Below are 24,566 nucleotides of genomic sequence, written 5' to 3'. Positions count from 1 at the left end.
TGCCTCAGTTTCCCCAGCTGAAAAATGAAAATAAAAGCAGTACCTATTTCACAGAGTTGTCATGAAGGTTAAATAACATACTGTCTATATAAGATGCTTAAAATATTCTGAGGCACATAGCAAGCACATGCTAAATATTAACCATTATTATAATTCCATTTGTATGGAAGGAAGGAAGGTTAATGACTCATTTATAGAAAAAGATACAAGAATCTGCTACTAATTGTTATTTCTTGGGCGTAAGCATGGGAAGTAGGAAGGAGAAGGGCTTCAACTTTCTCTTTACGCCTTCTGTACCATTGGAAACAAACCAACCCCCCAATTATTAGCAGTCTCTTGTCCTTCCCTCTTTCTCCGGTAATGAAGAGTGGACCTGATGGTGCCTGAGCACTTCCTTTTACTGCCAGGCAGGGCTGCTCTTCAGCTGGGACTTGTGAACACAGCAGATAAAAGATTTCCATCCTGGTTGGTCAATAGTCTCATCCTTCCCCCTATATCCAGCAAGGTAAATGTTAACTCCTGGCCTGCTGGGGCCCTCCGGGAGCCTTTGGGATGCTGATTCACAGTGACCCTGGTTTCTTTAGGGTCCTGTAGTCTAGGTTAGGAGATATTTTGGCTCTCACTCCTGGTGCCAGGTACATAGCTTGGGGCTGTGCACCTACTGTATCTGCCTCTAAATAACTCTTCAAGGTACTTACTCTCATTTACCAAATGATGAAACCAAGGTTACCTATTACATGATCTGCCCAAGAGCACACAGCTCATTTAGTGGCATCTCTCTGGCTCCCAAGACCATGCTCCTTTCACTATGTGTCTTTGCTTTCATTGGCTCACATTCCCTCTCTAAAAGTATTTGTATGCTCTGCTTCAACAAGTTCTTTTCAAAAAGTTTATTTTACCAGCATTGTAGTTCTGGTTTGTCTCAGCTGGTTTAGCAGTTTCAAGAACAGAGCAGAGTGATCAACTCTGTGAATAATTAACGAGTGGAGTTTGATCTCTGGCCTAAAACTGACTGCTCAACTTTTTTGCCCTGAACAAAAAGACAAGGAAAATTTCCCTATATTGGCACTTTTCAATGCCTGGAGAGAAAGGGAAGCCAGAAGAATCATTCTCACTCTGGCCCCCTCTAAGAGATGTAGTCCCCTGTCCAAGGTCACAGGGGCTGAACCACACTTAGTGACTGGGACTTGACTCCATGGAGACTGGACTTGGTTTTGGAAATTAAATAGTTTCAGTTTGAGTCATTATGTGTGACCTTGGGCAAAGTTACTCATTCTCTCCCCTGGCTTCCTTTGTCATTTGTAAACAGGAGTCATAGTATTTATAGGCACTAAGCTAATATTCTGCAGAAATTAATATTTTTCAGAAGTCATCAACCAATCACAATGCTGCACACAGAGCTACAGCAGGGTCCTGGAGGCCCCAGCTCCACAGGCAGGTACCTGTTTTTGGACTGTGGGAATATCCACGGTGGCCCCAGGGCAGTGGCCCGGTGGCCAGGAAGATGAGAGTGCTACAGTGGTGAAGGGTGGGTTTCAGGGAAGCAGCTGTTTATCAACTGATATGAAAGTGTTTCAATATTTTAACAACAGGTACAGCTGTAGAATGAACACGGGTCCTTTGCAATGTGAGTAAGCATTTCCAGGGGAACTTACTCTGTGTTTGGTACTATGGCTAAACTTACCAATGATTCCATATAATCTTCACAAACACTATGGAAAGTGCTACTTCAAGCCCCTTTTTACAGATAAGGAAATTCTAACACTCTTATTATAAAAGTGACAATGGCTGGTAAGTGGTAGAACAGTGATCCAAATTCAAGCTGACCCGTGGCAGAGCCAGACTTGTATGCAAAATGGGAGAGAGAAGGAAATCCTGGGCAATAATGCACAACTGAATTTGAGAACATGGGTAGGAAAGGATGAACAAGAGAGCTGGGCTGTAGGACAATTCAAATGAGGAATAAAAACGCTGCAAGACACACAGAGTCCTTGGGCAAAAATGACATTAAAAAACATTTATCCGAGAAGCAAGAAGAACTACAATCCTGCAGCCTGTGGAACAAAAACCACATTCACAGAAAGATAGACAAGATGAAAAGGCAGAGGGCTATGTACCAGATGTAGGAACAAGATAAAATCCCAGAAAAACAACTAAATGAAGTGGAGATAGGCAACCTTCCAGAAAAAGAGTTCAGAATAATGATAGCGAAGATGATCCAGGACCTCAGAAAAAGAATGCAGGCAAAGACCGAGAAGATGTGAGAAATGTTTAACAAACATCTAGAAGAATTAAAGAACAAACAAACAGAGATGGACAATACAATAACAAATGAAAACTACACTAGAAGGAATCAATAGCAGACTAACTGAGGCAGAAGAATGGATAAGTGACCTGGAAGACAGAATGGTGGAATTCACTGCTGTGGAACCAAATAAAGAAAAAAGGATGAAAAGAAATGAAGACAGCCTAAGAGACCTCTGGGATAACATTAAACGCAAGAACATTTGCATTATAGGGTTCCCAGAAGGAGAAGAGAGAGAGAAAGGACCCGAGAAAATATTTGAAGAGATTATAGTAAAAAAACTTCCTTAACATGGGAAAGGAAATAGCCGTCCAAGTCCAGAAAGTGCAGAGAGTCCCATACAGGATAAACCCAAGGAGAAACACGCCGAGACACATAATAATCAAGTTGACAAAAATTAAAGACAAAGAAAAATTATTAAAAGCAGCCAGGGAAAAATGACAAATAACATACAAGGGAACTCCCATAAGGTTAACAGCTGATTTCTCAGCAGAAACTCTGCAAGCCAGAAGGGAGTGGCATGATATACTTAAAGTGATGAAAGGGAAGAACCTACAACCAAGATGACTCTAACCGGCAAGGATCTCATTCAGATTCGACAGAGAAATCAAAAGCTTTACAGACAAGCAAAAGCTAAGAGAATTCAGCACCACAAAACCAGCTCTACAACAAATGCTAAAGGAACTTCTCTAAGTGGGAAACACAAGAGAAGAAAAGAACCTACAAAAACAAACCCAAAACAATTAAGAAAATGGACATAGGAACATACATATCGATAATTACTTTAAATGTGAATGGATTAAATGCTACAAGCAAAAGACATGGGCTCGCTGCATGGATACAAAAACAAAACCCATATATATGCTGTCTACAAAAGACCCACTTCAGACCTAGGGACACATACAGACTGAAAGTGAGGGGATTAAAAAAGATATTCCATGCAAATGGAAATCAAAAGAAAGCTGGAGTAGCAATACTCATATCAGAGAAAATAGACTTGAAAATAAAGAATGTTACAAGAGACAAGGAAGGACACTACATAATGATCAAGAGATCAATCCAAGAAGAAGATATAACAATTATAAATATATATGCACCCAACATAGGAGCACCTCAATACATAAGGCAACTGCTAACAGCTATAAAAGAGGAAATTGACAGTAACACAATAATAGTGGGGGACTTTAACACCTCACTTACACCAATGCACAGATCATCCAAAATGAAAATAAATAAGGAAACAGAAGCTTTAAGTGACACAATAGACCAGATAGATTTAATTGATATTTATAGGACATTCCATCCAAAAACAGCAGATTACACTTTCTTCCCAAGTGCGCACGGAACATTCTCCAGGATAGATCACATCTTGGGTCACAAATCAAGCCTCAGTAAATTTAAGAAAATTGAAATCATATCAAGCATCTTTTCTGACCACAACGCTATGAGATTAGAAATCAATTACAGGGAAAAAAACGTAAAAAACACAAACACATGGAGGCTAAAAAAAAAAAATCATTTATCCCACTTGCACTTACAAATGAAATAAAATGTTAAGAAAAGATGAATCTTCAGAAAGGGTAGACAGAGGTTCTTTTGCACTTTGCTTATTCAAGCAACTTTGAAATTATGCCCAAATAAAAAGTTAAAGTAAAAAAGCAAAGTCCTTTGCACATGGAACTTCATCTTCCTTGGTTCTCTGTCATCTCTCAGTTGGATTATTCAGTTTCTTGCCTTTATCAACTCATTTTTCAGAGTAACGGGGCCACCAAGGAAAATCTTAGTCTAATATTACACCTACTCAACTTTCAGCAGCACTGTAGAAATCTGAAGAGAAGCCGTTGTGATTATGTGATTTGGAAAAGCTTGCAAATGAGAATGAGTGTAACATGCAAAGTGGCAGGAAGAACCTTGACCCAGGAGTCAGATGACTGTGGACTGAATCTTGTTTAGTCCATTTTGCAGCTCAGCAAGCCTGGAAGAGTCATAACTTCATCTACAACATGATAATCACAGTGGGGAACTCCTAGGTTATGCTGGGAATTAAATGAAATACCATTTGCAAGGTTCCAATCATGGGCTCCGGCATATAGTATGTGCTCAATAAACATTTTATTTCCCATTCTCTGAGGCTCAATGTCCACACCTATTAAGGAGAGACTGCAAAGATCAAAAGTGATAATCTGTGAAGCATGCTTTGGAAAGGCATCCCATTACAAATGGGTATTGTTATTGCTGGAGATGACCAACATAACCCAAGTGTCCTCTTGCTCCTAACTACTTTTCACAGTGGAGTGTCTCATTCTGTTTTTATTATTTTCAAGTTTCTTCTAACTCTTTAATCTGGATTTCTCCAACAAGCACACACTATGGAATTTATTTATTCCTCCAAACACAATTCACATCACCCTAAAGTGCCTAATCCAGGGCTGTGGACACTCCAAACACGTAAACATTTGCATTTCCAAAGTGAAGGCTAAGGATATGAGAGGCAATAAAATGAAAGGTTTGCCCAAATTGATGCTGTAAATTGGTAAAAATATGAGGCTCTGGGTATTCACTCCCCAGTGCAGCAAATCCTCAATTTTGGGATTTAGACTGGTCAGAAAACATAATCCCTGGCCTGTGCAGACATCTCTGTGGGGGGCAGAGGCATTATTCTGCTCACCACATTATCTTAGTCCATGGCATCATAGTACAGTTAGGAGGTATTTGGTACAATGTTAGTTTATTTATTTATTTATAAATTTTACTTTCATATATATGCACACATACACACACACACACACACATCCATATATGTGGGCATTTACTTGTGATACACAGTGCATTTCTTATTGCAGGTAAATAGTCAGAAAGTGAAAAATACTGCTCTCAAGCAAGAAAGAATAACCTTGGTGTGTTTAAGAAAATAAATATAAGCCAGTGAGGCTGCGATATACCCTGAAAGGGAGGGTGATAAGAAGTGAGGTCAGCAACATAAGCAGACGCCAGGCTGTGCAGGCCAACAGGCCATGGCAAGGAACTTAGATTTCATTCTAAGCACTATTGCAAGCCACTAAATGATGTTAATCAGTATGTTTCATACTCCGAACTACATTTTTAAAAGAAGGATAACTTTGGATACCTCCCACCACTACCTTTCTACTGTTTGTTCAAGTTCATAGATTGGACTCTAGAATTTGCCAGGCTGATCCAATAACCAAGTGCTTTGGAGGGAATTAGAATGTTTGTACTAGAATAAAACTGGTAAACCACTGAACTGAATTCTTGGAGATACTAATAAGACTAGCTCAGGTGGTGAAAAATAAAACTCTCATAGAAACTCTAACAACAATCTACTAATTTTTAAATATGAATAAGCAAATATTTTCAAACACTTGAGAAAGTTATTAGTATTACTGTAAATTGGCACAATTCTTTATAGAGTGCTATATGGTTGTTCCTATCAAAATTTAAATTTTGCATGACCCTGAAGCCAGAAATTTCACTTCAATGATTATATCCTTCAGAAATATTCACATATATACCAAGACCAGGTGTAGCAAGATGCTTTCAGTACCATTTATAATTAGGAAAAATTTGATATCAATGGGCATCAAAGACAGATGCACAGCATGATCTAATTTTAAAAAATCTGGGAGGAGAAGGCAGACAGCAGAAGCAAGAACTACAATACTGCAGCCTGTGGAACAAAAACCACATTCACAGAAAGACAGACAAGATGAAAAGGCAGAGGGCTATGTACCAGATGTAGGAATAAGATAAAACCCCAGAAAAACAACTAAATGAAGTGGAGATAGGCAACCTTCCAGAAAAAGAATTCAGAATAATGATACTGAAGATGATCCAGGACCTCGGAAAAAGAATGGATGCAAAGATGGAGAAGATGCAAGAAATGTTTAACAAACATCTAGAAGAATTAAAGAACAAACAAACAGAGATGAACAATACAATAACTGAAAAGAAAAATACACTAGAAGGAATCAATAGCAGACTAACTGAGGCAGTAGAATGGATAAGTGATCTGGAAGACAGAACGGTGGGATTCACTGCTGTGGAACAGAAAAAAGAAAAAAGAATAAAAAGAAATGAGACCTAAGAGACCTCTGGGACAATATTAAACACAAGAACATTCGCATTCTAGGGGTCCCAGAAGGAGAAGAGAGAGAGAAAGGACCCGAGAAAATACCTGAAGAGATTATAGTCAAAAACTTCCTTAACATGGGAAAGGAAATAGCCACCAAGTCCAGGAAGCGCAGAGAGTCCCATACAGGATAAACCCAAGGAGAAACACACCGAGACACATAGTAATCAAGTTGGCAAAAACTAAAGACAAAGAAAAATTATTGAAAGCAGCAAGGGAAAAACGACAAATAACATACAAAGGACAACCCTCAGAATGGGAGAAAATATTTGCAAACGAATCAATGGACAAAGGATTAATCTCCAAAATATATAAAGAGCTCATTCAGCTCAATATTAAGGAAACAAACAACCCAATCCAAAAGTGGGCAGAAGACCTAAGTAGATATTTCTCCAAAGAAGACATACAGATGGCCAAGAAGCACATGAAAAGCTGCTCAACATCACTAATTATTAGAGAAATGCAAATCAAAACTACAATGAGGTATCACCTCACACCAGTTAGAATGGGCATCATCAGAAACTCTACAAACAACAAATGCTGGAGAGGGTGTGGAGAAAAGGGAACCCTCTTGCGCTGTTGGTGGGAATGTAAATTGATACAGCCACTATGGAGAACAATATGGAGGTTCCTTAAAAAACTAAAAATAGAATTACCATATGATTCAGCAATCCCACTAGTGGGCATATACCCAGAGAAAACCGTAATTCAAAAAGACACATGCACCCCAATGTTCATTGCAGCACTATTTACAATAGCCAGGTCATGGGAGCAACCTAAATGCCCATCGACAGACGAATGGATAAAGAAGAAGTGGTACATATATACAATGGAATATTACTCAGCCATAAAAAGGAACGAAACTGAGTCATTTGTTGAGACGTGGATGGATCTAGAGACTGTCATACAGAGTGAACTAAGTCACAAAGAGAAAAACAAATATCATATCTTAACGCATGTATGTGGAACCTAGAAAAATGGTACAGATGAACCGGTTTGCAGGGCAGAAGTTGAGACACAGATGTAGAGAACAAATGTATGGACACCAAAGGGGGAAAACCACGGTGAGGTGAGGATGGTGGTGTGCTGAATTGGGCGGTTGGGACTGACATGTATACACTGATGTGTATAAAATTGATGACTGATTAAAAAAATAATAAAAATAAAAATAAATTAATTAATAAATAAAAAACATACAAGGGAACTCCCATAAGGTTAACAGCTGATTTCTCAGGAGAAACTCTACAAGCCAGAAGGGAGTGGCATGGTACACTTAAAGTGATGAAAGGAAAGAACCTACAACCAAGATTACTCTACCTGGCAAGGATCTCATTCAGATTCAATGGAGAAATCAAAAGCTTTACAGACAATCAAAAGCTAAGAGAATTCAGCACCACCAAACCAGCTGTACAACAAATGCTAAAGGAACTTCTCTAAGTGGGAAACACAAGAGAAGAAAAGGACCTACAAAAACCAACACAAAACAATTAACAAAATGGTAATACGAACATACGTATCAATAATTACCTTAAACGTGAATGGAATAAATGCTCCAACCAAAAGACACAGGCTTACTGAATGGATACAAAAACAAGACCCATATATATGCTGTCTACAAGAGACCCACCTCAGACCTAGGGACACATACAGACTGAAAGTGATGGGATGGAAAAAGATATTCCATGCAAAAGGAAATCAAAAGAAAGCTGGAGGAGCAATACTCATATCAGAGAAAATAGACTTTAAAATAAAGAATGTTACAAGAGACAAGGAAGGACACTACATAATGATCAAGGGATCAATCCAAGAAGAAGATGTAACAATTATATATATATATGCACCCATCATAGGAGCACCTCAATACATACGGCAACTGCTAACAGCTCTAAAAGAGGAAATCGACAGTAACACGATAATAGTGGGGGACTGTAACACCTCACTTACACCAGTGGACAGATCATACAAACAGAAAATTAATAAGGAAACACAAGCTTTAAATGACACAATAGACCAGATAGATTTAAGTGATATTTATAGGACATTCCATTCAAAAACAGCAGATTACACTTTCTTCTCAAGTGCACATGTAACATTCTCCAGGATAGATCACATCTTGGGTCACAAATCAAGCCTCAGTAAATTTAAGAATATTGAAATCATATCAAGCATCTTTTCTGACCACAACACTATGAGATTAGAAATCAATTACAGGGAAAAAAACGTAAAAAACACAAACACATGGAGGCTAAACAATACATTACTAAATAACCAAGAGATCGCTGAGGAAATGAAAAAATACCTAAAGAAAAATGACAATGAAAACACGACGACCCAAAACCTATGGGATGCAGCAAAAGCAGTTCTAAGAGGGAAGTTTATAGCTATACAAGCCCAACTCAAGAAACAAGAAAAACCTCAAGTAAACAATCTAACCTTACACCTAAAGGAACTAGAGAAAGAAGAACAAACAAAACCCAAAGTTAGCAGAAGGAAAGAAATCATAAAGATCAGAGCAGAAATAAATGAAATAGAAACAAAACAATAGCAAAGATCAAGAAAACTAAAAGCTGGTTCTTTAAGAAGATAAACAAAATTGATAAACCATTAGCCACACGCATCAAGAAAAAGAGGGAGAGGACTCAAACCAATAAAATTAGAAATGAAAAAGGAGAAGTTACAACAGACACCGCAGAAATACAAAGCGTCCTAAGAGACTACTACAAGCAACTCTATGCCAATAAAATGGACAACCTGGAAGAAATGGACAAATTCTTAGAAAGGTATAACCTTCCAAGACTGAACCAGGAAGAAACAAAATATAAACAGACCAATCACAAGTAATGAAATTGAAACTGTGATTAAAAATCTTCCAGCAAACAAAAGTCCAGGACCAGATGGCTTCACGGGTGAATTCTATCAAACATTTAGAGAAGAGCTAACACACATCCTTCTCAAACTCTTCCAAAATATTGCAGAGGAAGGAACACTCCCAAACTCATTCTAGGAGGCCACCATCACCCTGATACCAAAACCAGACAAAGATACTGCAAAAAAAGAAAATTACAGACCAATAACACTGATGAATATAGATGCAAAAATCCTCAACAAAATACTAGCAAGCAGAATCCAACAACACATGAAAAGGATCATACACCACGATCAAGTGGGATTTATTCCACGGATGCAAGGATTCTTCAATATACGCAAATCAATCAATGTGATACACCATATTAACAAACTGAACAATAAAAACCATATGATCATCTCAATAGATGCAGAAAAAGCTTTTGACAAAATTCAACACCCATTTATGATAAAAACTCTCCAGAAAGTGGGCATAGACAGAACCTACCTCAACATAATAAAGGCCACATATGACAAACCCACAGCAAACATCATTCTCAATGGTGAAAAACTGAAAGCACTTCCTCTAAAATCAGGAACGAGACAAGGATGTCCACTTTCACCACTATTATTCAACATAGTTTTGGAAGTCCTAGCCACGGCAATCAGAAAAGAAAAAGAAATAAAAGGAATACAAATTGGAAAAGAAGAAGGAAAACCATCACTGTTTGCAGATGACATGATACTATACATAGAGAATCCTAAAGATGCCACCAGAAAACTACCAGAGCTAATCAATGAATTTGGTAACATTGCAGGATACAAAATTAATGCACAGAAATGTCTTGCATTCCTATACACTAATGATGAAAAATCTGAAAGAGAAATGAAGGAAACGCTCCCATTTACCATTGCAACAAAAAGAATAAAATACCTAGGAATAAACCTACCTAGGGAGACAAAAAACCTGTATGCAGAAAACTATAAGACACTGATGAAAGAAATTAAAGATGATACCAATAGATGGAGAGATATACCATGTTCTTGGATCAATACTGTGTAAATGACTATACTACCCAAAGCAATCTACAGATTCAATGCAATCCCTATCAAATTACCAGTGGCATTTTTTACAGAACTAGAACAAAAAATCTTAAAATTTGTATGGAGACACAAACGACCCCAAATAGCCAAAGCAGTCTTGAGGTAAAAAAACAGAGCTGCAGGAATCAGGCTCCTTGACTTCAGAGTATACTACAAAGCTACAGTAATCAAGACAGTATGGTACTGGCACAAAAACAAATATAGATCAATGGAACAAGATAGAAAGCCCAGAGATAAACCTACGCACCTATGGTCAACTAATCTATGACAAAGGAGGCAAGGATATACAATGGAGAAAAGACAGTCTCTTCAATAAGTGGTGCTGGGAAAACTGGATAGCTACATGTAAAATGAAATTAGAACACTCCCTAACACCATACACAAAAATAAACTCAAAATGGATTAGAGACCTAAATGTAAGACCAGACACTATAAAACTCTTAGAGGAAAACATAGGAAGAACACTCTTTGAGATAAATCACAGCAAGATCTTTTTTGATCCACCTCCTAGAGTAATGGAAATAAAAACCAAAATAAACAAATGGGACCTAATGAAATTTAAAAGCTTTCGCAAAGCAAAGGAAACTACAAATTAGATGAAAAGACAACCCTCAGAGTGGGAGAAAATATTTGCAAACGATTCAACGGACAAAGGATTAATGTCCAAAATATATAAACAGCTCATGCAGCTCAATATTAAAAAAACAAACAAACCAGTCCAAAAATGGGCAGAAGTCCTAAATAGACATTTCTGCAAAGAAGACATACAGATGGCCAAGAAGCACATGAAAAGATGCTCAACATCACTAATTATTAGAGAAATGCAAATCAAAACTACAATGAGGTATCACCTCACAGCAGTGAGAATGGCATCATCAGAAAATCTACAAACAACAAATGCTGGAGAGGGTGTGGAGAAAAGGAAACCCTCTTGCACTGTTGGTGGGAATGTAAAATGATACAGCCCCTATGGAGAACAATACGGAGGTTCCTTAAAAAACTAAAAATAGAATTACCATATGACGCAGCAATCCCACTACTGGGCATATACCCAGAGAAAACCATAATCCAAAAAGACACATGCGGGCTTCCCTGGTGGCGCAGTGGTTGAGAATCTGCCTGCTAATGCAGGGGACACGGGTTTGAGCCCTGGTCTGGGAAGATCCCACATGCCGCGGAGCAACTAGGCCCGTGAGCCACAACTCCTGAGCCTGAGCGTCTGGAGCCTGTGCTCCGCAACAAGAGAGGCCGCAATAGTGAGAGGCCCGCGCACCGCGATGAAGAGTGGCCCCCGCTTGCCACAACTAGAGAAAGCCTTCGCACAGAAACGAAGACCCAACACAGCCAAAAATAAATTAATTAATTAATCAATTAAAAAAAAAAAAAAAAAAAAAGACACATGCACCGCAATGTTCACTGCAGCACTATTTACAATAGCCAGGTCATGGAAGCAACCTAAATGCCCATCGACAGACGAATGGATAAAGAAGAAGTGGTACATATATACAATGCAATATTACTCAGCCATAAAAAAGAACGAAATTGGGTCATTTGTTGAGACATGGATGCATCTAAAGACTGTCATACAGAGTGAAGTACGTCAGAAAGAGAAAAACAAATATCGTATATTAATGCATATATGTGGAACCTAGAAAATGGTACGGATGAACCGGTTTGCAGGGCAGAAATTGAGACACAGAAGTAGAGAAAAAAACATATGGACACCAAGAGGGGAAAGCATCAGGGGGTGGGTGTGGTGGTGGGATGAACTGGGAGATTGGGACTGACATGTATACACAGATGTGTATAAAATGGATGACTCATAAGAACCTACTGTATAAAAAATAAATAAAATAAAATTTTTTTTTAAAATGGGAGAATATATGCAGATAAAGATATCTGAAAGTTTACAGAAAAAAAGTCTAGAAGGAACACACAATACACTTAATACCAATAACCCTTGGTTAGAGGTGGAACAGGGTGAGAAAAGGCAGTGGAGGATATCCTTCACTTTTACTATGTATACTTTGGTATTTGAACTTCTTTTATATTAAGCACATATTTTTTAAAATATAAAGTTGGGAATTCCCTGGTGGTCCAGTGGTTAGGACTCAGTGCCTCTACCGCCAGGGGCCCAGGGTTCGATCCCAGGTCGGGGAACTAAGATCCTGCAAGCCGTGTGGCACAGCCAAAAAAGTAAAATAAGATATAAAGTGATAAAATTACATTAATAAAAATACCCATAAGCTTAAACTGCAGGTAGAGAGAGACATTAACTAGGGAGGTAAGAAAGTGATCATAGCTTTGTGATGATATCAAAGTCCAGAGCTTCAGTTCTTCGGTTGTCAGGTTGGGTAGAAACCAGAGTCAAATGCACTTGGGTTGTTGGTATGTATGTGTGTGTGTGTGTGTGTGTGTGTGTGTGTGTGTGTACATACATATTTATGATTTTCTCCCAAACACCTGGGGCCAGATGGTGTTAACCATTACGAAACCAGATGTTTCACCACCTCTGACCATCTTAACTCTGATTGTTTGTTTGGCTTAACCTGCTCCAATCTGAAATTCATCTGTGAGATTTTGGGATTGAGTCATGAACACTGGGCAAAACAGAAAAAGAGAAAATGGATAATGATAGCAACCAATCCCTGAGCATATACCTTCCTGCCAGGACCACTTCTGGGTGATTTATGTATATTACCACTAACTCCATAACCCTGCTTGATAGGTGACATACTATACCCACTTTACAAATGAATACAATGCAGCCTCCCAAGCCAGGGGAGGTCATCTGTCCAGGTGGTATAGCAAGGGAGGTGCTGGGGTGTCAGCCCAGGCTTAATTCCAACTATAGGCAATGTTTTCCCCAGTGCCTCTCAGCTCCCTCAAAACACAGAGAAAGCAGCCTCAATCCTCACCATGTTGGAACTGCTTGGCTATGCCCAAAGTCAGCTGGATAATGGTGCTAAAGATAAGAGAACACTTTGACTTAATATCCTTTCAGAGTTTTTGATAATGTTCCCTAGTTGGCTGAAATCTATATCAGCACTAGGAAAAAGAAAAAAGGAATTGCTAAGCAATTTAAAGTATTTGTCCTCAAAACCCCCTCCCCCCACCACCCACCCCAGCCACATACAAAGACAGATGTGTGTCTTACTCCTAAAATACAGGATTGATGAGATGTGAGCAGGATTATGTCAGAACTTTTATCTGATAATACCTCCCCTTACCTGCTTAAGTCTACCCAGGAAGCCTATCCTGGACCCTTCCCCACCCCACTAGGTGGGGTTAGTCACCAGACCCCCTGCCCCTCCAGTGCCACCATAATTCCTGATGCCTACCTATGCTCCACCATCACACTTTAATCACAAGATATTGCATTCATTGTTTGCCTGTTTTCCTCATTGGAATGTGGGCAGGCACGTGTAGCATAGGGACCCTGCAGCATTCCTATTTCTAGCCCTAGCAAGTAGCACATTGCCTGGTAGGCCCCAATAAATACTTAAAGAATGAATGAACACAGTTCTAGCCAGGAATGTCTGTTGGAAGGGCAAAGAAAGCAGAAGGGCCCAGCAGAGAAGTGTCTCTTAAGGTTTGATAAGAGCAGCTGAAAATAGTCCAGTTCTTAGCTTGGGAAGGGAAAGAAATAAAGAAGACGTCTTGTGTAAAACTCCTTTGTATGATACTATAATGGTGGATGCATTTGTCAAAACCAATGAATGTACAACGCAAAGAGTGAAAACTAGTATAAACTATGGTTGATAATGATGAGTCAATATTGGTTCATCCATTGTAACAAAGGCACCACTCTGATATCCATGTTGATGGAAGGGGAGGCTGTGTGGTTAGGAGGGGGGTTATATGGGAATACTGTGCTTTCCACTCAATTTTTCTGTAAATCTAAAACTACTCTAAAAAATTAAGTCTATTAGTATTTTTTTAAAGTAGTAAAATAGATGTCAGCACAAAGAACAGCCACCATGTGATGTTTTATGGCTTTATGAACAACCTTGCTCTTTCTCAAATACAAAAAGAAATAGACCCCATTAAAATAAAGTAGAATAAATCACGCCTATCTATTGAAGATAAAGAAGAATTCTCTCATGGGTATGATGTATTGGCCAAGAGTAGAGCCAGGTAGCAAAGAGAAATGTACTCGAGTGTGTGTGGGAGGGGGGAATGGGGGGAGGAATCAGTGTTCGAAAAGCAAAATTAAAAAATTTTAAACAAACAAAAATTCTAAACACTTTTTCCAAAATAAAGGAGACATGGATTAATTTATTTCTATTATCATCTTTTTCCTTATCCATGGCCCAGATTTGGACTTCTAATATGAAAGATCATAAAAAAATTTGCCCATTCTCAAAAAAAGTTTTGTGTACAGTTCCTACTTTTCACAATAAAAGCACTCCCTGAAATTCCATCATATTATTACTATCACTAACTTTTTTACATTTTACATATTAATTTTTTATATGAATGAGGTGAGGTTTAGGGTCATGGCCAAGGAATCAGTATTAATTAGTATTAATTATAATTAAGTAGAGCAACTACTATAACCATCTCAAAGTTGCACTTGGAATCTTGTCATAGACTCCTGCTCGAGTTGGGTGCTCCACACACAGAAACGTAGATCCAGGGTCCTAGAGGGTAAAGGGACTTCCTCAACGTCATATATTCTTTTTTTTTTTAATATAAATTTATTTATTTATTTTTGGTTGCATTGGGTCTTCATTGCTGCGCTCAGGCTTTCTCTAGTTGCGGCGAGCGGGAGCTACTCTTTGTTGTGGTGCGCGGGCTTTTCACTGCGGTGGCTTCTCTTGTTGTGGAGCACGGGCTCTAGGTGTGCGGGCTTCAGTATTTGTGGCACGCGGGCTCAGTAGTTGTGGCTCGCGGGCTCTAGAGCGCAGGCTTAGTAGTTGTGGCGCACAAGCTTAGTTGCTCCGCAGCATGTGGAATCTTCCCGGCCCAGGGCTCAAACCCGTGTCCCTTGCATTGGCAGGCAGATTCTTAACCACTGCGCCACCAGGGAAGTCCAAGGTCATATATTCTTAACAGAGCCATTTGTGGCAGAGCCAACCAATATGGCCACCATGCCACACCTAAGTGTCCCATATGTGCTTGATTTACTATGTCTCGTGTAAGCCAGTGAACACCTCTATGTTGGAGGCACTAATTTTTAAATAAGTCAAGGTGGCTTAAAAAAGTCACTAACTTGGCAAGGTCACATAGCAGGTCAGCTGGAAGCAGACCTGTGTGACCTGACCTCAGCCTGGAGGGGTAAAAAGAGTCACAAAGGGCAGAGAGAAGAGGGGCAGTTTGAGGAGGGACTGTCACAGTGCCCAGCCACAGGGAAGGGGGTGTAATTATGGGTTGGCCAATTTCACCCTAGCCCTGTCACTATTATGCAGGATGGATAAGGACGTAAAATTCCTCATGGCTGAGAGTTGCCTTTCCTCTTTTTCCTGCCTCTTTTTGCCTCCCAGAGTCACTTGCTCCAGAGTTGCTGCAACAAGAGTGAAAATATGTGTGCTACTCAGATCGTGCTGCATGCCGAAAGTTGGAGCAGAATAAGGTTCTATACATTCTCCCAGGGTAAGGAGAAGGGAGGAGTGGCCAAAGGGGTGGAAGTGGTCAGATGATTTCTCTGTGGAGGAACCATGGCCTAGGGCTTGGAAGACCAGCATTCCTGCTCCTGGCCAGAAGCAGTCGATTATTAGCTACGTGTCCATGTACAAATCACCTCATTTCTCTAAACCTGTTTCCTCAACTATTAAATGAAGATATTAGTATCTGTCCAGAAAGGCTATTGTGATGATTAAAATAGGACAGGGCAGGCAAGGTGACCTCATCACTGTCAATATTACTATCTATTGCAATAATCCCTTCTTATCCCCTCTTGGCTCTCCAGCACCTAGCAACTTAAAAGTTCACAGGAAATAACTTGTTTAATTAATGAGTAAACATATAAAATGTAGAAACAAGTTAAATGGTTCTTCTACTAAAGATCAAAGCTCAAGAAACATTTCAAACACTACAGCAGTAGCTAAACAACTTACGTATTAACCAGAGTTATTTAGCTAAGAAATTCTCCAAGACTAAAGGGAAGACTTCTCTCTCCCAGACAGTAACTTTATTTTGAAGAAGGCTTTTGAACACCTATAATATCCCAGATTTTCTCTAGTTAATCTCAGTAGCTAATGATCTGGGCTTTCTGTGCATTGTTTCATTTTGGACTCAAAAACAACCATTTGAAGTTGATACTATTATTATATTATATTACATGTATCATATATTATGTTATTTTACAAATACAACTGATATTCAGAATTGAATTGACCAGTGCAATAAGCCACATTGCACATAGGAAGAAATAAAGTTTCCAAGCAGGTGTCTCATTTCTCCCAAGGTTACCAGCAGAGCCAGAAGTAGAGAAACCCAGGTAGTTTGACTGTCAAGCCTTAACTGCTATTTGATTCTGTGGGCCTAGGACCAGACCCTCTACCTCCAGTTTAGCCTAACAACTGAGAATCCTCAAAGTTATGAGGTTAAAAAGGCGGCACGGAATATTGATAATCAAACATTGGGAGTTAATTACATTGTTGCACAAGTTTCCCAAAAGAGCAGTGAGCTAATCTTTGAGTCATTTATGGCCACACTAGACAAGGCATGAGAGACTGTATTATACCAGTGGCTTGTGTTAGCCAACTGTACAAAAGAGCCTCTATTTCAATCATGGCTCCAAGGCTATGGCGCGCAGGCTATAAAACCTCTTGCTCCCGCTTACCTCTGTTCCCATCAAGCCCAGCCTGGCCACTTCTCCTTTCACTTGCACTGGGCAAAGGCCCGAATTCACACACATCATTACCTGGCTGCCAATATAAGCCATCAATAGCATGAGCAGTACAGCCTCTAGTTCTGGAAGAGGGGAGTACAGAGTCACATTTGCTCTCCCTGTTCAATCCATCCTAAAGACCACCGTGACTTCACCTCTTCAAACCACAGTCCTGACATCACCTTGAGTTAATAGGAGGGCTTTCTAGACCAACAAATCCCAACCTCCAAATTCATTCATTCACTCAAACTTTGAGAGTATCTCTGCCTGTTCCTGTGTTAAGTGTCAGATACACCGAATTAGACAACAGGTTGCAGAAGGGACCCCAAGGAGAAATGGCTACCACTGGAGCATTAAGCAAAGGCATTCTGAGACCACTCACCATTCATCCATTCACTCCCCAGCCTTCCTCCCTGAATTAATGTAATCAGTGTCCACTCTGAAGCACCTGGATTTCTCCTCTACCTCTTCCAAAGTTCAGCATAAATGCATCTTCAGGGAAGCCTACTGACTCAGGGATGGAGAGAGAGTCTCTCCCTACACCCTGCACATTTCTTTCACTGCACCTATCACATCTCTAAATTCCTTCTTGTGAAGATTTTGGTAGTAAGTAGTTATCTGTCTTACCTATTAGAAAGTAAGTCACATGAGGACGGACACTGTGGATCTGGTTTACCTTAGGCAATGGAATTTAGGAGACTCTCCATTAAATACTTCATGAATATTAGTTACATCCTTCCCTCTATCATCGTTGTACCTTCAGGGCTTTGATCTGATTTCTCCAATTTCTCTGAGTACTCCAATTAAACCTACACATATCTGCTTTATTTGAATACCGATCAACCATCAGCACTTCACAGGACCACCTTTCATTATATTTGTTCTACAAGTATGAGTGAAATTTGATTTCCCCTTAGAAACAAGCTCAGGGGTAGAGATTTTCTAAGGTTTTTGTTCGTCTGTAATCTTTATATGTGCTAGTATCTCGTCTAGGGCTCAGCATCCTTTAGCCCTTCATATTCAGTACCCTGCTGTGATTGCAAATCAGACACTAACCTTTCTTGCATCTACTGTGCAGATAAAATCGTGTTTAATAAGCAGTTTTTCCAGGAAACTCAGTAAAGGGAAATAAAAGCCCTTTTGCACACATTTTGGGCCTGTTCATTTTGGAGGTCCTTTTAAACACTTCCAAACATGTCATTTTCCTACATTAAGCAAACTCAGTCCATTTAGGAGAAAGAGGAACAGCAGCCTCCACCAAAATCACCCCAAAATATATGCACATTCTATATTAGGCTCCCTTCCCTCTACTTTCCTGTGCAATGAGAACCATGATAAATTAAGGACAACCACTCTAGGGAAAAATGGTCTCACTGCTGCTTGAGCTCTCAATAACCTTCAGCATTCAACACTCTTCCTATTTAAAATCCTCACGGGAGCCTGTTGATGGAGCCCAGGTTTTTGAGCCTCACAGGACTGTGGTAGTGACTTCAGGTGCTGGTCTAAGGAGTGCTGGTGGCCTTCCACACACCAGTCCCAGAGGACACATCTGATCCTGTACCTACTGCTGGCACCTGCATCCTTTATCATGTCAGCAGTGCCACTTGATCACATGTGCCTGTTTTCTGTAATTAAATCACTCAGCGAACCCATTCCCTTTGTCTGGGATTCTGAAACCACCTAAGACACAACATGGGTTACTGATCTTATTACCAAATCTCCCCAGTACAGACTACAAAATGTGAGTGTGGTTTCTGGCAACGTTTGCATTGATCCTGAAAAAAATCAATGGGTATTGAAAATTTATGTTCACAAGCCGTTCTTCATGAACATGGAGCCTAGAAGCAATAGGTGATTAATTCCCACACAGTAAATGCAGGGAGGGTTTTCAGTCACTAAAAGAATTCATCAAAATGTTTACTGAGTAATGCAAAGATGAAACACACTTAATATTTCAGAAAAATTGCAGTTAAGCCGAGGAGCTTGGATTTGGACCAAAAATGGCAGAAAGAAAGTATACAAATGGAAAAAAAAACGTATATAAATAGAGTTAACTCTAATGAATGGTTTATTGGAAACCCTCAGAGCATTTTTCAAAAGGACTTGACAGATTCTATTGTAATAAGACATAGTGAAGAGGAAATGGTTTAAAAGATATCATCAATCTTTTATTTAACTAAGCACTTGCCCTTCATTTTGAAGGAAATGATACAATTTCAAATCAGAACCTCCTTCTCAAGAAGTGGTGTGAGAACATAACATTGATTTAACATACAATCTTCAACAAAAGTAAAGTTTACACAATTCACTAGGAAATAAAATACATATGAAATTTATCAAGTTAGCCAATGTAATTCTCCATGGGTCACAAGTATCGTTAAGAACAAAACATAATGAAAAGCTGAATAAACCAGTCAAGTTTATAGTTACCCTGATTTAAAAAAAAAAAAATTCACAAATAAAATGTAACTTTCCAAACAAATCCTTTCAATGATGATGATCACACTAGATTTTATTTTAATTTACAAAAAAACAACGGTTAGACAATCACAGAATATCAAGAGTCTTCAACACAGTGGATTCCATTTTGTTAAGAGAAAAAAAATAGAAAACAATTAATCCTTAAATCTTCTTCACTCTCCATAGCGTATGTTGTAGAAAATTAAAGTTTTGCTTCCAAAAATATGTTTCCATGTGGTTATGGTGTTGTCGACTGGTGCTATTAGGGCCAGAAGCAGCAAAGACATGAGAAATTTAACTACTGAAGTGTCATTTTTCATAAAAACTAAAAATTTCCTTAAAGGTCTGGAGTAAAGTCTTCTGCTAGGCTTGTTAGTGCTATAAAGTCATTTTAAATGAAATGTGGAGTAAAACTACAAAAAGTATGAGTTCTTTCAATATAAAAAGTTGTGTAGCTGAAGTTGTAGGCTCCTTTGCCATACATAAGCAGTCTCAATAAAATACTTGCTCAAGTAAGAAAATATAATTTGTCTGATTACATTTAGCATCCGTTCCAGTTGGGTGTCCTGCTTATCCCTGCCAGAGTTTCTAAAGAACATTAGAATCAATATTCCTTGCCTTCAAAGAGCATCCGTAATTCACAGTACAAAACAGTTCTAGAGTCTTAGTCCTAAGGAGAAACAAAAATTATTAAATATATATATATATTTTAAAGTGCCAGATGTAGCCATTGCCTGGACATTAAAAACTCTTATCCACAACACTGCCATCTTCAAGAAAGATGCCAACAGCTGATTCAGTCCCCTTTCCTTGCAACCTTCAGTGGCTGGTTGGTGCTTTAATTTAAGCATGATGACCCTAATAAAACTTCCAACAGAATCACTGTTCCGAAGCAAAACGTACTTCACATCTCTGGTACCCTGTAAAAACACGTGATAAAGCAGCATCTGGAGTAGATCTTTCCTCTTCTAGATCATTTTCAAGCCCTGTTATCAAAAACCTCTTCTCTAGAGGGAGAATGCTACTATTGATATAGATTTTATAGGAGTTCTTCCTTCAAGTTGAGATTTCTCACAAAGCTGTTTGTAAAAGAGTCACTGCTGTCCCTCGGTGTGACCAATGACATTCACTTTCCATTGAGGGGTGAAGGAGGGAGACAGAGACCGGGCAGTGCAAAAGAGCTGGCTGGCTAGCCCAGAGCTGCTAGACAGTGCTGCTTGCTCTGTTCTTCTCTCTTGCTGTCTGCACAATGTCATTACATTCAACTTTCCCTTGTTTGTGTTAAACATAAAAGACAATCCAAATCTAGAAGGCTCTCCTAAATGTCTTTACCCACGTTTACCTTGCTCCGCTTTTCCACGAGCAAAAGAATACAAACACAAAGCTGCGAGATTATTAAACAAGAAAACTAGATCAACATTTCCAACAGGAGACTGACACTTCTCCAAATTCCTGGACCAGGGCTAAGTGTGGTTCATCTTTAACAGTGACAGGACCTGTTTGGGGATTCCTGTGAAAACAGGGAACATAGCTAATGCCCTTGTAATGAAATAATTTCATGTTGAGGTGCTATAAAGGTCTAGGCTTTTAAAAATTATGGCCTCAAATTCCCAAGTTTAAAAAAAGTACGTGTACAAGGAAATCCTTCAAGTTTTGTTGCCTTGATGTAAAGATCTCCAGGCAGGAGGCCTGAGATGGCCACCACTGTAGAACACTCAAGTATGAGTCTACTCCAGCTGTAAGAATTGGGTCACAAAATGACTTGTTCAGTGTAACCTATAATGATTCCCAAAAGAAAAAAAAGAAACTTTACTCAACTTTTGAGACAGCATTAGCAATGCCAATGCGCAGCAGAGAAGGATTCTGAAATCAAGGGCACACATCATTAAAGAGCTCACATGAAAACAAAGGACAGACTGTACACATTTTTCAAAGCCTCAGAGTAAAGCAAACACAGCAGCAGATTCAAATAGTATCAGCCATACTGCTTCGGACAGATCCCACAATCACCAATCCATGCTTTAGGACTGTCACCAGATCTGGCGCTGACTACACCAGGTTGCATTTATTTATGATTGCTGTCACCCCTCTTCACTGAGAAAGCATTCTGAAGGGCTGTTCTCCAAGCGACAAGACTTTACATCTTGAATTAAATTGCATCGAGTGTGGCTAGCAAAATAAACAACTACCACTGAAATATGCCTCAAGCCTAAGATTTTACCACCAGCAAAACAAAACTGAGTGAGAGGGATGAGGCAGTGAAGGAAAAAAAAAATTCACAGGACCACCACACCAAAGCCTTAAACTAAAAAAAAAAAAAAAGTTACCTTCTCTATTCAGGAAGAGTCAGGTGGGGGAATGGACAGGAAACTGATTCCTGCCAGGGCAACCCTGTTTGGCTGTTTCTGTAGTGGATACCTTACGGGGTGGCAGCAGCCAACCTCCTGTGTGACCTGGGGATGAACACGGCCAAGCAGGCTTAATTAGATCAGAGACACAAAGGGCTATTCCTTCCTTTGATAACAAATACCGCAGCTGTAAGTGCCTACAATAGCAAGTGAGAAACAAAGGCAGCAAAACAGAACCAAAATTGAATCCTTCCTTTAGCTGGCCCTGACAATGATTTACATGTAACCTGGGAAGTGGCGAAGGCCCAGGAGACTCAGCTGGAAGCCAGCTCCAGAAGACAAATCGCTTGGGGATGGGGAGAGGGAAAGTAGCAAAATCTTTGTTTTGTAGCCCAAGTTTACTCAACTATTTGTTACACTTCACAGGGGGCTGCTTGATTTCAGTCTGCGGCTCCCAGACCTGGTCCTGGTTTTACCAGCCTTGCACCCCAGGAAAACCACAAGATAAATCACCCCAGCTTCCCGGATCCCTCACACTGCTCTTTGGAGGTAGCACCACCACAAACCTGCTCTGGCTTTACTACAGGGCATCCTCCGAGCCCATGGCAGGAGGGGAAGCGGGCGGAACGCAACAGCAGGCATTGGTACTCCGAACTTTTCTCCACCCCTAAGTGCATAAGAAGCGTCGATATTTGGACCCAAGTCCAGCAGGGATTAAGTGTGTGGCAAGTCCACAGTGTGCCTCACCCCGGGAAAGGAAGACAGATTGAGCCGGCGGGCAAGAAGCCGAGAAGCGCCCCCGGCCAAAGTGCTCCTACCTGCTCCCTCTTCCTCCTCCGTCCAAGATAACAAACTCAAGCCACACCTGGCTGCGCTTTTCGCCAACTCTCCGTTTTCCAAACGGCCCAGGAGCCCAGAAGGGGCCCAGAAGGTGGTGGAGGAGGGAGTGAGAGGAGGGAGGGGGCAGCGGCTGCTACAACAGCTCCCTCACATAGCTCCGCTCTCAACTCGCCGGTCAGTGAACCACCGCCTCTCGGTCCCCCTCCTCCCGGGCGGGCGCGGGGGGGCGCCCGGGAGGCGGCGTAGTCCGCGCGGCGTCGCTGTCGCCTACGTCCGGCTCGGCGGGGTGCAGGTGCGTGGCGAGCTCCTGCAGCACCGCGGCGCGCCCGATCTGGTCGTTGCGCCGCTTCTCCATGATCAGGTCCTCCAGGCTCTGGAACTCGAGCGTGTGGCTACGCTGCGCAGAGAGCTGGATCTGCAGCCGGTAGGGCTGCTTACCGATGCGCAGCTCGCCGCCGATCTTGAATTCGCGCTTGCCGTAGCGGCACCAGGCGGCGAAGCTCTCCGAGTTGCGCCAGCTCAGCTCGCGCTCCTTGGCGCCCACGTGCGCCAGCGCGTTGCGCACCACGGCGCTGGGGCTCAGCGGCTTGTAGCGGTATAGATCGTTTACCACGCGGCCGCGCCGGCCCTGGCTCGCGTCCGTCAGGAAGCTGTTGCTCACCTCCAGCCGGTGCAAATGCACCACCTGGAAGTTGCCCACGTAGACAGCCCAGTGCGGGTACTGCGCCTGCGACACGAACTCCACCAGGTCGCCAGGCCTGCACTTGTTGAGCAGGTTCTCGGGCGTGTAAGTGCTCAGGGCCGCGGAGCCCGGCGCGAAGCTTTTCTGGTAGATGCACTCGTCGCGGTAGAACACAGAGCACTCCACCTCGTGCAGCCGCGGGTCATAGGGCTGCGGCGAGGGCAGCGTCAGCCCATCCCCGCCGTCGGGCAAACCGCCGCCACCGCCATCCGGCCCCTGGGGCGGCGGCTGCGGCTCCACGTCCTCGTCGTCATTGGAGAAGATGTAGGAGACCCCGATGCGGGGCCCGTCGTCCCGGTCCACGCCCGTTGGGTCGGCAGTGGGAACTTCCTTATAACTTAGGTGGGTCAGTTTCTCCACCTGGTTGCCCATCACGCTGCGGACACACGTTCACACCGCCGTGAGAGGAGAAAGCGAAACCACCACTAGGGTCATTGGCACAGGTCCCCGGACAGGGGCCCAGACCACCTGTTGGGAGAGGAAGGCAAGGAAGCCATGTAGGAGCCCTTCCGTGAAACGTGCGATTTGTTCTTAAGAGGAGGAAGAAAGGTTGGGAGCCGGGCACCTGGAGCCATTTTACAGGGAGTCTCAGATGTGGCGAGCTTTTCCTCACTTTTCCGCCTCCAGGGTCACGGTCGCAGGAGGCCGGGCAACTCCAGCTCTCCCCCGCCCCCATCCCTTCACCTCGCCCAGGCAAAAGCCCATTGCATCAGCGACTCCTACCGTTTCCGCCAGCGCCCTACCTGCCAATCCCAAGCAGGAGGGAGAAAGGAAAAGAAACTTTAATTACCCTTTCCTAGCCCCCTCCTTTCACCTCAGGGTCCTAAGTTAGCCCCAGAGACGCCCCCCCATCCATCGCTGAGGAAACCGACTAGGACCCCGCAGCGCGGCCCGGGCAGGTGAACCGCCCTACCTGGCTCACCTGCGGCGCTTTCTCCTCC

At 41.4% G+C, this 24,566-nt stretch overlaps 1 protein-coding gene across 12 annotated transcripts in view; it reads right to left on the bottom strand.

The window, feature by feature from the left end:
* The window catches only part of LRATD2 (LRAT domain containing 2), a 590,601-nt gene that overhangs the window by 565,217 nt on the left and 818 nt on the right, over nucleotides 1-24,566 (bottom strand). For 4 of the 12 annotated variants that reach the window (XR_014236256.1, XR_014236257.1, XR_014236258.1 and 1 more), the window contains exon 1: nucleotides 22,862-24,531. Coding sequence is in view for 6 of the 12 variants with exons in the window: in XM_082363135.1 (XP_082219261.1) it covers nucleotides 23,059-23,997 (939 nt within the window). In the remaining 6 variants the exon portion in view is untranslated. The other 8 variants (XM_082363134.1, XM_082363133.1, XR_014236260.1 and 5 more) reach the window with 7 other exon arrangements.

This window comes from Balaenoptera borealis, assembly GCF_965194805.1.
Source record: "Balaenoptera borealis genome assembly, chromosome: 17".
Taxonomy (NCBI): domain Eukaryota; kingdom Metazoa; phylum Chordata; class Mammalia; order Artiodactyla; family Balaenopteridae; genus Balaenoptera; species Balaenoptera borealis.
Note: the sequence above shows the minus strand (reverse complement) of the source record. Positions and strands in the feature narration are given on the sequence as shown.